The following is an 11,964-nucleotide window of genomic DNA, read 5'->3' as shown; positions in this document are numbered from 1 at the left end:
TATACTGAGTCTTTCCAACTGACACAAGATTTTAATAATCTTTTAGAACAGCAGAGAATGCATCAAAGGTTTTAATTATTACTCATTTACAAACAAACAAGGAAATGTAACACCTAGTAAAATTTATCATAAAATACACTGAACAAAAAGGGAAAAAAATCAAGCCCCCTGAATGGTGATACAGTATAAGAAGGTGAGTTGGGTAGCTTAGCTCAGGGGAAACTGACTAATCCCAAGCACCCAGGAAGTCACTGTAATAATTTTTTGGCTCAAGTAAGAGTGCTAATGCAAGCAGATCTGAGGCTTCCAAGAAGGGAAGGAGGATGTAAGAAGTTTATCTGAAGTTCTGCCCTGCATTTCCACTGCTGCTGCAACTTCTCACTGACTTTGTGTCCTACACTCCATGGGTGCTCAAAATTAGAAATAAAATAAATTTTAATGCTACAAAACTTTAACAATTTTAAGTCTTGGGGAGAAAATGGCCATGATGGTCTAAAATAGAAGCCCGCAGTTAACCCCTTAAATCCACATTTAGGCCTCTGCCCAACTTTCAAAATCTTGGCCCAGGTTGTTTTTTTTTAAACTTAGTGAAAATATAACCATCGATCGTGTTTGTACTACTGTACTGTGTTTAACAACTATTAGCAAACTGCCCATCTGGTGAGAGGAGACCCTCTGGAAACCAAATGGACTCCTTTTTCAGGTATGCTGGAAAGCTTTTCGACATGTTCTTACCTAGCACTCACTGTGCATCTCCATGGGATGGGTTGTAGAACATTTTGGAGGGATCATGGCAGGAAGGAGATGGGGTGTGGAGGAGGGAAAGGATGGTATGCTGCTCCTGGGAAGGGTTGTGTGTCCTCATCAGTGAAGCTGCATATTCATAGTGAGCATTAACTGCCCCTCTTCCTTGAGCTGTCCATCAATCATCTAGCACCACAGGGTCAGATAAGAGTTTGTAGCTGATCAGGAAGTAGGGATAGCATTGGTAACTGTTGAAGATCACATAAATATTTGGACTGGCCACGTTATCCACACATGAGTCAAAGCATTTGCTACCAGACTCTGTTTGTGGAGGCTGACAGTAATGCTTTTTCCCGCGTGTACATTTGCCGACCAATACTTTGGCCAAGAACATGTGGCGCAGCCCACCCTTTCCTGCCTGGGCATAGCGGTCAGCCTGGTCTGCCCTCACGGTGAAATAGCAACCTCTGCCGTACATATGTGATCCTGAGAGGTGAGTGTCAAACTTTATCTGGCAGGTGAAGCCCAGGCGTTTGGCTGAGGTGCTGTGGAAGAGGTGCTTCTGTAGCCTCAGTTTCTCCTGTGCTGAGAGGCTCTGTGACATTAAATCCTTCTGGCTGAGGAGGGAGCAAAGGAGAAACAAGTGTGGTTAGTTACTGACCTATGGGGAAACTTGGTGAGGTGCTGGGGAAGTAACCAGGAACCTAATCCCATCTCCACCCTGTGTGTCCGTCTCTTTGCATCCTCAACATGTAGAAAACAAGTTGTAGGCTAAATGCCTCTCTCCATTAACCTGGAGTTCAAGTTCAAATAAACTAATCACTCACTCTGAGAAATGGAAGTGGGGCTACAGAGGCTCATCAAACTCCTAGATGGTCTAGCCCTCTAAACCTAGGGTAATAAGCACGGTTGTATACAGCATGTGTAAGGGTACGAGTGTTGCTCATGCATTTGCAGTTGTAATAACTGTACTTCTGTCTGCACCAATAAATCACCCTTCATTTCAGAAATTAAATTTGACCATCTCACTTATTCCTGCCTTCACACAGTGAGGCTTCAGCTTCATCCCGAACCTGAATATCATTTGTGACTCACTGTGTCTGTTTCTGGCTACCATGGAGGTGGTGACAGAGAGGCAGAGTTCAGGTGGTTTAGGTAACCTTAACCATGTATTTCTGCACTCTAGCCCTCTTTTTAAAGAACAATCACACCACGTGGAGGCTGGCAGTTTAAATCCCGAACTTGAATGTAGATACTGACATTGTGCTGGTGCATGGTTCAGATGTTGGAAATGCAAATCCTGGCACTAGTACCATGTGCTGCAGATCCACACCCTGGGACTTAAGCCCTGAGATTCACAGTCCTTGTTTATGTATGCAGCAAGATCCAAACCATAGTGCACAAACAGGTCTTTCTTCCCATCTCTGAATACAGTTGTATCTGCACACCGGGGCATTTAGCACCAGGATTCACTCATCCACCTCCTACCTACTGCAGGGTCCACACACTAGCACATTAGCAATGAGATACAGATTTCTAGTCTCCAAAGGGCTCATGTTTTTGCATCCCAGGCAATGAGCAACACAATTGATACTTCCACTCTGATCTAACCCTCTCTCTCTCTCTCTCTCTGAGCCCCTCTGGAACAGCATCAATTTTACCTGCAGTATTTTTGCCAAAGAAAGTCATTCCGGATCCTGTGAACTGAGAGTAGAAGAACTTTGTCCTCTGAGAGAGACTTGTGGAAGAGGGTGTAAATGTTGTGGTACGCTGCTTCTGATGGCAACACCTCCTCCTGCACAAATGGGACACTGCCTTCTGGACGCTTGATCCAGTAGGCAGGATATGGGCCCCTGTAACCATCTGTAGGATCTTCTCCAGGGATGCTAGAAGTGGGAGGATAACGCATGTCTGAGGCGCTGCTTGGAATTGTCCTAAAGTGAGAATAAGACATGATTTACTTCATCCTAGCACCACTTAGATGCCATTACTGATGGTATCACCTGTGGCGTTCCTTACCACAGCTGTGGCAGCATCTGGAGGGGTGAGCGATAAGTGGGCCGGAGCTGGATAGTGTGGCTGTTTCCTGTATTATGGTTGTATATTAGACTGTGCTTGAAGTCCATGGTGTAGAGGTGACCTCGCAGCTCAAAGACATGCTCTTGTGTGCAGTCTTCAAAGGCAGCAAGGAAATCATGCGAGAGGGGCTGAGAGGGGAGAGAAAGGGAGAGCTGCAGTTATAGTAGCTGGAAGAAAGCTAGTCACCTCCACCACGCATGTTGCTCCTCACTGTTTGGTTGCTCCAGGGTGAGGTTGAGCTCTATCTCCTGGCACTAAAAGGAATTCCAAATCCATGTTCATTTGGCCCTTGCCTTCACCACCATACACAGGCAGATCCTCAAAATGGATTTATACCCTGAAAGAGACAGCCCTCCCCCAAAGAATGGTGATCTGAGTCCTACTGTTTTTACCTCCTCGTATTTCTTCCAGATGCTGCCATCCTCCCAGTATACTGTCCACTCAGTGGGGAAGTGGGGGTTCTGCTCAGGATGACTGGTGTTGGACAGCCGCCGTATATTACTGAAAGGCCCATGGTGATCTATTTTCAATGTACTCAAGTTGACTTTCCCAGACAACGCCTTCCTAGGAAAGAAGAAAAATTGCTCATCTGTAACTGGAGTTCTGAGAGCAGATTCAGTACAGATCCCCGTTTTTAGGATGCTCTTGTGCCACCTACATCGAGCCTGGAAGCCTCTAAGATGTTCTGACTATGAGCAAACTTGTATCTCCCCTCCCCCTCTTTCCCTATTCTCAGTTCCTTCCACCCTCTCAGGCTCTGAAGAAGTGCAGATGAAGGGGGGGTATGTGTGTGAATTTGTACTCCAGTTACAGGTGAGTAGCTGTTCTTTCTCCAGGTCCTGTCAGGACAGAGCCACACAGTTGGGCGATTCACAAACAATTAGTCCAAGGAGGTAGGGATGAGATTATTCTAATTAATAACTGCAAGACTACTATCCTGACCTGGAACCCAGGGCCAGGCTGAGGTCCAGGTAGTAGGTCTACAGCTTTCCACTACTGGAACTTTCTGAAGGCATAACCTAGAAGCTGCTGTGAACCTTATGGAATGTACCCTGGCACCTTCAGGCACTGGGATACCTGTGAATCCATGACATGTTTTGATAGAGGCTTTAGTCTACTTCAAACATTTGGAGGAGACATCTTGTTCCTTAACTCTGTCACCATAAACCACAAATAATCTAGGGATTTATGAAGAGGAAACTTTCGAACTTGAGCCTTTCTTTTCTGGGAGGAACTTCTTCCCTATTCCATCATGAATGGAATCTTCAGCCTCTAAGAACTCAGGTCTGTTGCAGGAAGGCCTTTACTCCTCGCCATGGCGCCCCTTTATTTCTGCTTACTGAAAGAGTACTACCTAAGCTGTAGGAAACACTCAACAACTGATAAACAATCCAACTTTTAGAATAATGGGCTCATTTAATTTTATGACTGAATTGTAACTTTTTGTACAGGCTACACTCAGACATATTCACGTCAGGAAGCCAAAAACTATGTCTTCTGTTACTCTAGTAGACGACGAGGATGGGTCGCTTTGAGAGAGATGTTACTTCCTAAAAAGTAATGATCAGATAAGCAATGTTTCTTTCTGATTCATAACATTGCTGCACTCTATGATGAAAGATGAGTAGCCAGCATTAAAGCCACAGATATGGGGATGGAAGAACAGAAATGCAGAAAATGACTGAGACTGAAAGTTCTCTCCCCATAACATAAAATTGTGAAATAGTTTATCTGGGAACCAACCCATGCAGCACCTGCCTGCTAAAGGATGCCTCCATGGAGGATAAGAAATCAACTCTATAGGATCTGATGAAAGTACTCAGGAAGCTGCTGGGCTGCTCTGCATATTTCTTCTGCTCTTGAAACTGAGCAATCTCATTTTCAAATGTGCTTTGACACCCTCAAGCGTCCGTGATGCATCTTCTGATCCATCTGGCTAGAAAAAGGGTTGGAAGCTCTTAGGCCTAGGCACTTGGGAAGGCAGGAGACTAATAGGGCTCATGATCTCCTTCCTAAGTCTGACCTTTATATTTAGACATTAAGTGCTCAATGCCCACAGAGATTATGCCACAGTTTTACCATAGGATGCTTGGGATTTGGGCAGACATATGATAGCACAGTGCCCTAGGAGCTGTGGAAACCAGAGTTCATCTTGATTGTGAATGAGTCTGATAGACAGGAGAGTACTTTCATCCTTATGGAAGACACAGTATGGATCCTGCATACAAAGTGATGGGAATACTGAGATTAGTCTTGCTGACACTCTGGCTAGTAGGAACTAGGCTTTTATAGAAAGAAATAGGATTGGACACATGGGCTCAAAGGATTGTGCTGTCAGGGCTTTGAGTACTAAAGTTAGAAAGGGCACATTTAGGGAAGTGGGCCTTATGCTCTTGCTTGCTGTTCTGAGAAACCAAGATACCTGGGGGTGATTTTCATACAGCTCACTCCATTACTAATGGCTATCCTCTGTCTTGAAATAGTAAGATAGCCTGATGATCATATGCAAACCTTTCCAGGGGACAGGGGAAGCAAATCCATAACTTTTGGTAAACTCAGATTTCTTTTGGTCTTTTTTTGCTTCACACCAGAAATAGAATGTGGACCAAATTGCAGAGTAAAACTTGATTGTAGATTCATGCCTCAAAGTGAGAAAACTCTCTCTCATTCTTTAAGAAGCTGATATGGCCTACACTTTTCCTTTTGGTGCCCAGGCTGCTATCTGCAAGTAGTTCAGGTTGTGATGCAGAAGGGGCCTCTGATGGTAGGAGGTGTGGTCTTTTGGGCAGGTGTCATGTCAACAGGTGGACCAGATCTCAGCACTAGGACCTCCTTGGCCAATAAAACAGCAGGAGCATTGGTTGTGCCTCCCCCCCTCCCCTCCCCAATGATCTTCTGCACTCCTTTCCCTATGATAGGGAGGGAAGGCACAGAATATATGATTTGGGTGTTTCTGAGCAAGGGCATCTTTTCCCAGGAACTGGGTATCTGCTTCCCTTGTGAAGTAGAGGTGAGTCTTTGCATTCCTCTTGCAGGCAAACTGATCCACGTCAGGTTGGGTGAGATGTTGAATCCTGGTTCAGCAACCATTCCATGTTGGCTGAGCAGAGGCTCAAGAGATAATCTGCTTTTTGAAAGACTGCTTTTTATATGGGATGCTCACAAAGGATAAACTCTCCATTGCCTCTGAGTGGAGCGTCTAACACCTGGCTCTTCCCTGAGTGGTCAGACCACTACAGTTGTAGTGTTGTTGAATTGCACTAGAAAATGATCTCCATTGATCTACAGCTGGACCACCAGAAGAGTCAGTCTACCTGCTCAAAATGTTAGCAGACTGATGCTCTCCTCCTCTGTGGGAGCCCATTGGTCTTGTGCTGTCACATTGTACAAAAGAACGGCCATACTGGGTCAGACCAAAGGTCCATCTAGCCCAGTATCCTGTCTTCTAACAGTGGCCAGAGCCCCAGAGGGAATGAATAGAACAGGTAATCATCAAGTGATCCATCCCTTGTCACCCATTCCCAGCTTCTGGCAAACAGAGGCTAGGGACACCATCTTTGTCTAAAAGTGTTTCCAAATCCTTTGTGGGGTAACTTCCAACTTGTGTGTGTGTGTATATATCTTACTATATGTTCCATTCTATGCATCCGATGAAGTGGGCTGTAGCCCACGAAAGCTTATGCTCTAATAAATTTGTTAGTCTCTAAGGTGCCACACATACTCCTGTTCTTTTTGCAGATACAGACTAACACGACTGCTACTCTGAAACCTGGCTGCTAAAGTTCATTCATCTTAGGCATTGGGTATGAGGGTCAGAAATTGGGAATTTCAAACTAGAAAATTGGCGTTCTTTAATATGAGTCTATTTTTTGTGGATTACCATCTATAAGGGCTACATGTTTCCAGGAATCATGCTCTCCAGAGGATATAAAATTGCCATAGTAGGACTACAATTATCTAGCTACTTAATATCTAAAATGTATGTACAACTATTCCCATCGGGGGCAAACGAAAAACGGTGAGTGGACTCTCAAAGGGAAAGCCCAGAAGAGTTCAGCTCTGCTGCTTTTGGCAACTGGAAGTCACTGAAGGGGGAGTTTGGGAGGGGGAAAGGTAGCACATCTCCTTGTATAACCTCACATAGAGCACTCTGTGGCTTGGTGCAAAGTCATCACAACTCTGCCCTGTCCGAATTTTCTAGAGGGGTGCAGGCTCAGCCCAAAAGCGGGCTGTATTGGCAATACTTGAAGGGAAAATTTAGTTCTTAGTGATTCCTTCTGGGAAATACCAGCACCGGAGGAGCTGTGAGTTCCCTAGGCTGCCAGCACCAGTGTGTTCCCTCTGGTATTCCCCACTAGAAGAAGCAGGAAGAGGGAATTGTGACGCTCCGAGAGGAAACGAGGACTATTATTTTCAAATGTAAATCCCTACGTTCTTACATTACGTTCTGTTGGGAGGGAGCAGCATCACTGCTGCTAGCCCCCGGTTTCCCTGACAACGGTATTTACCAGTCTCACCTCAGAGGGGATCAGGTTGCTTGGGGACACAGCTGAAGCAGCCCAGCAAGCTACTGTGGTAGTCAGCGACAGCAGGTTGTCTGCTATGGTGGCAGAAAACAAGGACCAGAAATGGAGCTCAGTTTCTTTCTAAAGGATAATAAGGGGAGGATCCACAGTGACGGACAAGTGTTGTCCTCACAGGAAATAACATGAGGAGCCACTGCAGAGCTTCTGCCAGGCTACATGTGCTGCCAGAGCTCTGACCAGCAACCATATCTGATTGGGTATTCTAGTTGTTGTCAGTGCACGTGCACCTATGCAGATCTTTACTGCTTACCTAGTATTAAATGCTTCAATCACAAACACTTGTATAAGCAACCACTGGACTAGTTTGTATCAGTCCTGGTACACAGCTGCAGTATCTACAGGAAAGCCAGACTGAAGTAATGGTGCTCTCCCTATGGAGTCAGTGTTTCCACAGCCAGATTAGGACTGGAGTTTCTCATCAACTTACTTGTCAATCAGTTTAACATGCACTCTCTCAATGTCACTGTATAGCTTCTCCAGATGTCGCTGAGCCGAGTCATTCACACTCTGCCAGACCTGGCTATCCTTCCACTTTATCTGCCAGTGGTAGGGATAGCGAGTGTGGTGGAGCTCACAGATAGACCCATGAGGGCAATTCCCCAAAAGAAAGTGGTCACAGATCTGGATTCCCTCTCGCTGATGAGTGTGGAATTGGATTTCCGTCTCACTCGCTGGCCGCTTTGGAAACTCTCCTTGGTTACATGAACCAGCTACTTTTGAGCTGCACCTGCGCTTTATGGGCACAGGAGACGGGCTGTGGGGATGTGAATTTTCAGAAGCTGATATTGAGGCCAGAGAGGAAGCAGACTTTGGTCTTTTGAAGGAACATGATTCCTGGAAGTAAAGGAGAAAATGCAATTTAGAAACAAGATGCAGATTGACTTTGGATAGAAGGCCCGGTGGTCTGGCTCCTGCCCTACATGTATTATCTCCTAATGGGAAGTGCCTCTTCTCCTGGGCGTCACACACACTGCACCACCATCAGGACACTATTCCCCTCAGCTTCACCTCTCAATGCACACACATTAGAATCCTTCCTCTTCTGGGACTCATCCTCCTATGGCATATACAAACACTGCTCCCCTAGTTTACTCTCCTGAGATTTACCCTATCTCTGAACGCTTTTCCCCTACAGGAACCCAGGCCCAGCAGATCTCTCTGTTTGCCTCAGGCTGAGAGGGGAATGGAGTTTCTATGCTATGCCTGGAAAGAATGGGTTTGTCAGTTCACATTCCCTATGAAGACTCCTGGTAACATCCCCTACCCCCTGGGCCTGGCTGCAGCAAAGGGAATATTGACTGATTCTATGTAGGGGTCATGCTGACGGCATTCGCATAGGATTCTAAGGTTTCTAATCACAGGATTAATTTCCGTTTCACCCAGAAGCTCATTTGATACAGACTGACCATTTGCCCCTCCCCCAGCAGTTAGTGCTAGGAGGGATTCTCCCAAACACTTTGTGTCTTTGCTCATGGCGATTCCAACACATAAGCCAGAGGAGCTGATAATTTTGGAGTGACTGCAGCTCCCTCATTCACTTCTGAGGTTTCTGCCCTCAGTTCTCTCCTCTTTTTCCTCCTCACCCTCTCTATCAAGTGGCACCTAGCGAAACTCTTATTGCTCCAACTATCCTCTCTATGCTGATGATTTGCCATTTTACCTCTTTATTTCTGACCTTTCTCCCATCCATCCAGTTCTGCAACTTGGCCTGGCTGTCTGACTTCTCGTCTGTTCCCTGAAGTTTAAAATGACCATAACTGAACTCTGTCTTCCTTCCCAAACAGTCCCTGCTAGCTCTTCTCAAGGTTGACAATACCACATCCTCCTCATCTTTCTTTCCGGGTTATCTTTAGAATAGATGCCTCTTTCCCTCTCTCTCCTCACACACCAAATACAGGTCCAGATCTTGCCTCACGTTCTGCCTTGATGTCTCTAAGATCTGTCCTCCTCTATCTCTGTCTCCATTGCAAAAGGGCTCAGCTAAGCCTTCCTCATCTCTCATCTTACTTCTCCATCTGTCTTGACTATAACAGTATCCCTCTCTAACACCCACATTGCTCCTATTCAGTCCATGGGAAATGCTGCAGCTGCTAAAATAATCTTCCTGGCCTATTGCTCTGAGCAAGATTCACCCCTTGTTCTTTGACTATCACCAGTGGCTCCCTCTCAGCCACTGCACCAAATCTAAATTTCTTGTTACTATCTTTACAGGCCCCCTCCCTACTTATCTGCGCTTGAAAAGTTCAAGGCCCAGGTCTAAATAGTTTATCTAGTTTCTGTAGAACTCTTTTGGTTTCATTCTTAAATTCTATAGGATTTTTTCCATAAGGGCTGACATTCCATAGAGAAGACAGGAAGCACTGGCTGAAACCCAGAACTTTGGAACCAGGGGGCCCAGTGTACAACTGGAAAATGCAAAATCAAATAGGGAATTACTATGAGTAAAAGCAAGATCAAAAAGGATATTTCAGATCCAGTGTAGGAGGATGAATTTTGTCTGACCAGAGAACCAGATGCACTACTCCAGAGAGCTAGATTGCTGAGCGATGTCAGGAAAAAACTGACAGAAGATTTTTGGAGGGGTGAGTTACTGGCAGCTGGAGAACATATTAGGGTGTGCACTCAATTTCCAGGAACTCACAGCGCCAAAATTCTGATTGCGGTGTGAATTCTCGTCTTACTCTCACTAGGAATTCAAGACCCAAGATCCCTCCCTAAGTGATATGTTTTAAGTAAATATTAAATAAGGGAAATTTGAATAGCAAATACATCATCTCATTTCCAGGTAGTGGGTGGGATTTGTGTGACATGGGCCCAATATTAATGAAGGGAAGCACTGAAGTAGAACTTAGGCATCCTGCTGTATATGCCTTCCCAGGTATTATAGGACAGGAGTCATAGAAGGAAGGTGTATTGGGAAGTAAGATGGTGATCTGATTAAATCACAGGACTAGGAGTCAAATACCTGGGTTGTAGTTGTCCCACCTGTGACAGTGTCTGACAGTCTCAAAGGGAAGGAGCTGTGCAAAGTGCCAAGTATTTTTATTGTACCGTATGTCAGAATAGGCTTGCGGGGAGTGCCTTTTAGGTTGACCGAGGTTATTTGTGTGCATATTGTGAGCAGAGGATTGAATAACTAATTCTTTTCATCATTCAGTGTTGCATTCCTCTCCTGGAGAGCAGCAAATCGCAGGTCTCCTTTGAACCTGCTCACATTTTTCCCTTCCTGGGGACCTGCAAAGATGGTGACCACAGTGCAAAAGGCCCATTGGGGTGCAAAGGGGTATTACTGTACTGGGAGGGGTTTCCTGCTACTCTCCCGAGGCCCTAGCCAGCCCTTCTCCCCTGTCAGAATAAATACATTACAGTGAAGGGTGGGAGTGTGGGGAAAAGTTTATTTACCCTTCACCTCCCTTGACTGCTTTGCCAGCCTCGCTCTTGTTTTAATCTCGCTGCCCTGCTCTGAACCTTACCTTATTCCCTGTCTCTTCTATATCTAGATATTCTCCTCCTCCTCCATCTTCTGTAGTTTCCCTATTTTCATGCTTTTTTTCTCGGTTCTCTTCCTTTTCCTCTCTTTGTCCTTCGCTCATAAGGGAGGTGGGTTTCAGCCTTTCAACCTCCTGTGTCAAGGGCAGATGATATTTCATGATGGAGCTGTTCTTAATATTGGGCCTGCCCTGCAAGCAAATGCCCTCATCCTTGCATACTCAGATCCCCCAGGAGGAACTAGCTTACAGGTACACAAACACACATGCTCTCACTCTGCTCCTACAATAGGACACTATTAACCTGGACTTCATGCCCCAGTACCATATTTCTCCCTTAGTGGAATCCCCTGTTTGTTAATTATAAATAACTCAGTCCTAAACAAGCCTACGGTGGTTAGTCAATGAGATGCCCTCTCTTAAGCTTTACACACACACTTCTACCTTTGCACAACATTCCTCGAAGGGAGCCTGTTTTCTTAGGCTTCACTCTTTCAAGAAAAACACCTACAGTCATACATGTTTAGTCCATGTCTAGGCTAGGCACCTTCCTAGGTGCTGGAACTAGGGGTGCTGCCACACCCCCTGGCTTGAAGTAGTAACAACAACCCAAATACATGGTTTCTGCCTTCAGCACCGCCACTATAAAAATTGTTCCAGCACCAGTGGGAACCATGTTTAAAAATCCCCACTGGTACCAGTGGTAGCACCTATAGAAGCTCGAGTGTAGATGAGGCTCCTGATCCCAGTGTAGTTCTTTTTTAGTCTTAGTGTTAAATTCCACTTCTCTTTTTTGATGGCTACAAGTTCTGCTCTCCTTCAGGCTAGGTCTTGGGATGCAGGTGACAGCCTCGTGCTCCAGTCCAGGGAACATGGAGACAGAGTGTGACCAGATTTTGAAAATGAGATGCTGAGTCCCGTGCTTTGGTGTGCAAGGGCCTGTATGTGTGTGCGTGTGAGATGTGGTTTTGGAGAGGTTTCTGTTCTTTCTCCACATCTGGCCAATCATCCCTCTACCTCCCTTTCGAAAAACTAGAATACATTACAGTACAGGATGGAACAGGGTG

The 11,964-nt window shown here is 45.5% G+C and overlaps 1 protein-coding gene across 1 annotated transcript; it reads right to left on the bottom strand.

Moving 5' to 3' along the window:
• Positions 1-798: 798 nt before the first annotated feature.
• Positions 799-11,059, bottom strand: LOC114022134 (protein mono-ADP-ribosyltransferase TIPARP). The gene is made up of 6 exons (XM_043546846.1): positions 10,883-11,059; positions 7,837-8,243; positions 3,216-3,387; positions 2,764-2,951; positions 2,406-2,678; positions 799-1,361 (listed from the first exon to the last, which is right to left on the bottom strand). Exons 1-6 carry the CDS (start codon positions 11,057-11,059, stop codon positions 923-925), a joined length of 1,656 nt encoding a protein of 551 aa, XP_043402781.1. The 3' UTR covers positions 799-922.
• Positions 11,060-11,964: the final 905 nt, after the last annotated feature.

This window comes from Chelonia mydas, chromosome 1 (genome assembly GCF_015237465.2).
Source record: "Chelonia mydas isolate rCheMyd1 chromosome 1, rCheMyd1.pri.v2, whole genome shotgun sequence".
Lineage (NCBI taxonomy): Eukaryota > Metazoa > Chordata > Testudines > Cheloniidae > Chelonia > Chelonia mydas.
Note: the sequence above shows the minus strand (reverse complement) of the source record. Positions and strands in the feature narration are given on the sequence as shown.

Excerpts from the sequence above, each read along its gene's own strand:
- LOC114022134 (XM_043546846.1), bottom strand. The coding sequence starts at position 11,059 with ATGAAATATCATCTGCCCTTGACACAGGAGGTTGAAAGGCTGAAACCC. Across the intron at positions 8,244-10,882 it reads TAGAAGAGACAGGGAATAAG|GAATCATGTTCCTTCAAAAG; the intron begins GTAAGGTTCAGA and ends CTTTACTTCCAG. Across the intron at positions 2,679-2,763 it reads CAGATGCTGCCACAGCTGTG|GACAATTCCAAGCAGCGCCT; the intron begins GTAAGGAACGCC and ends TTCTCACTTTAG.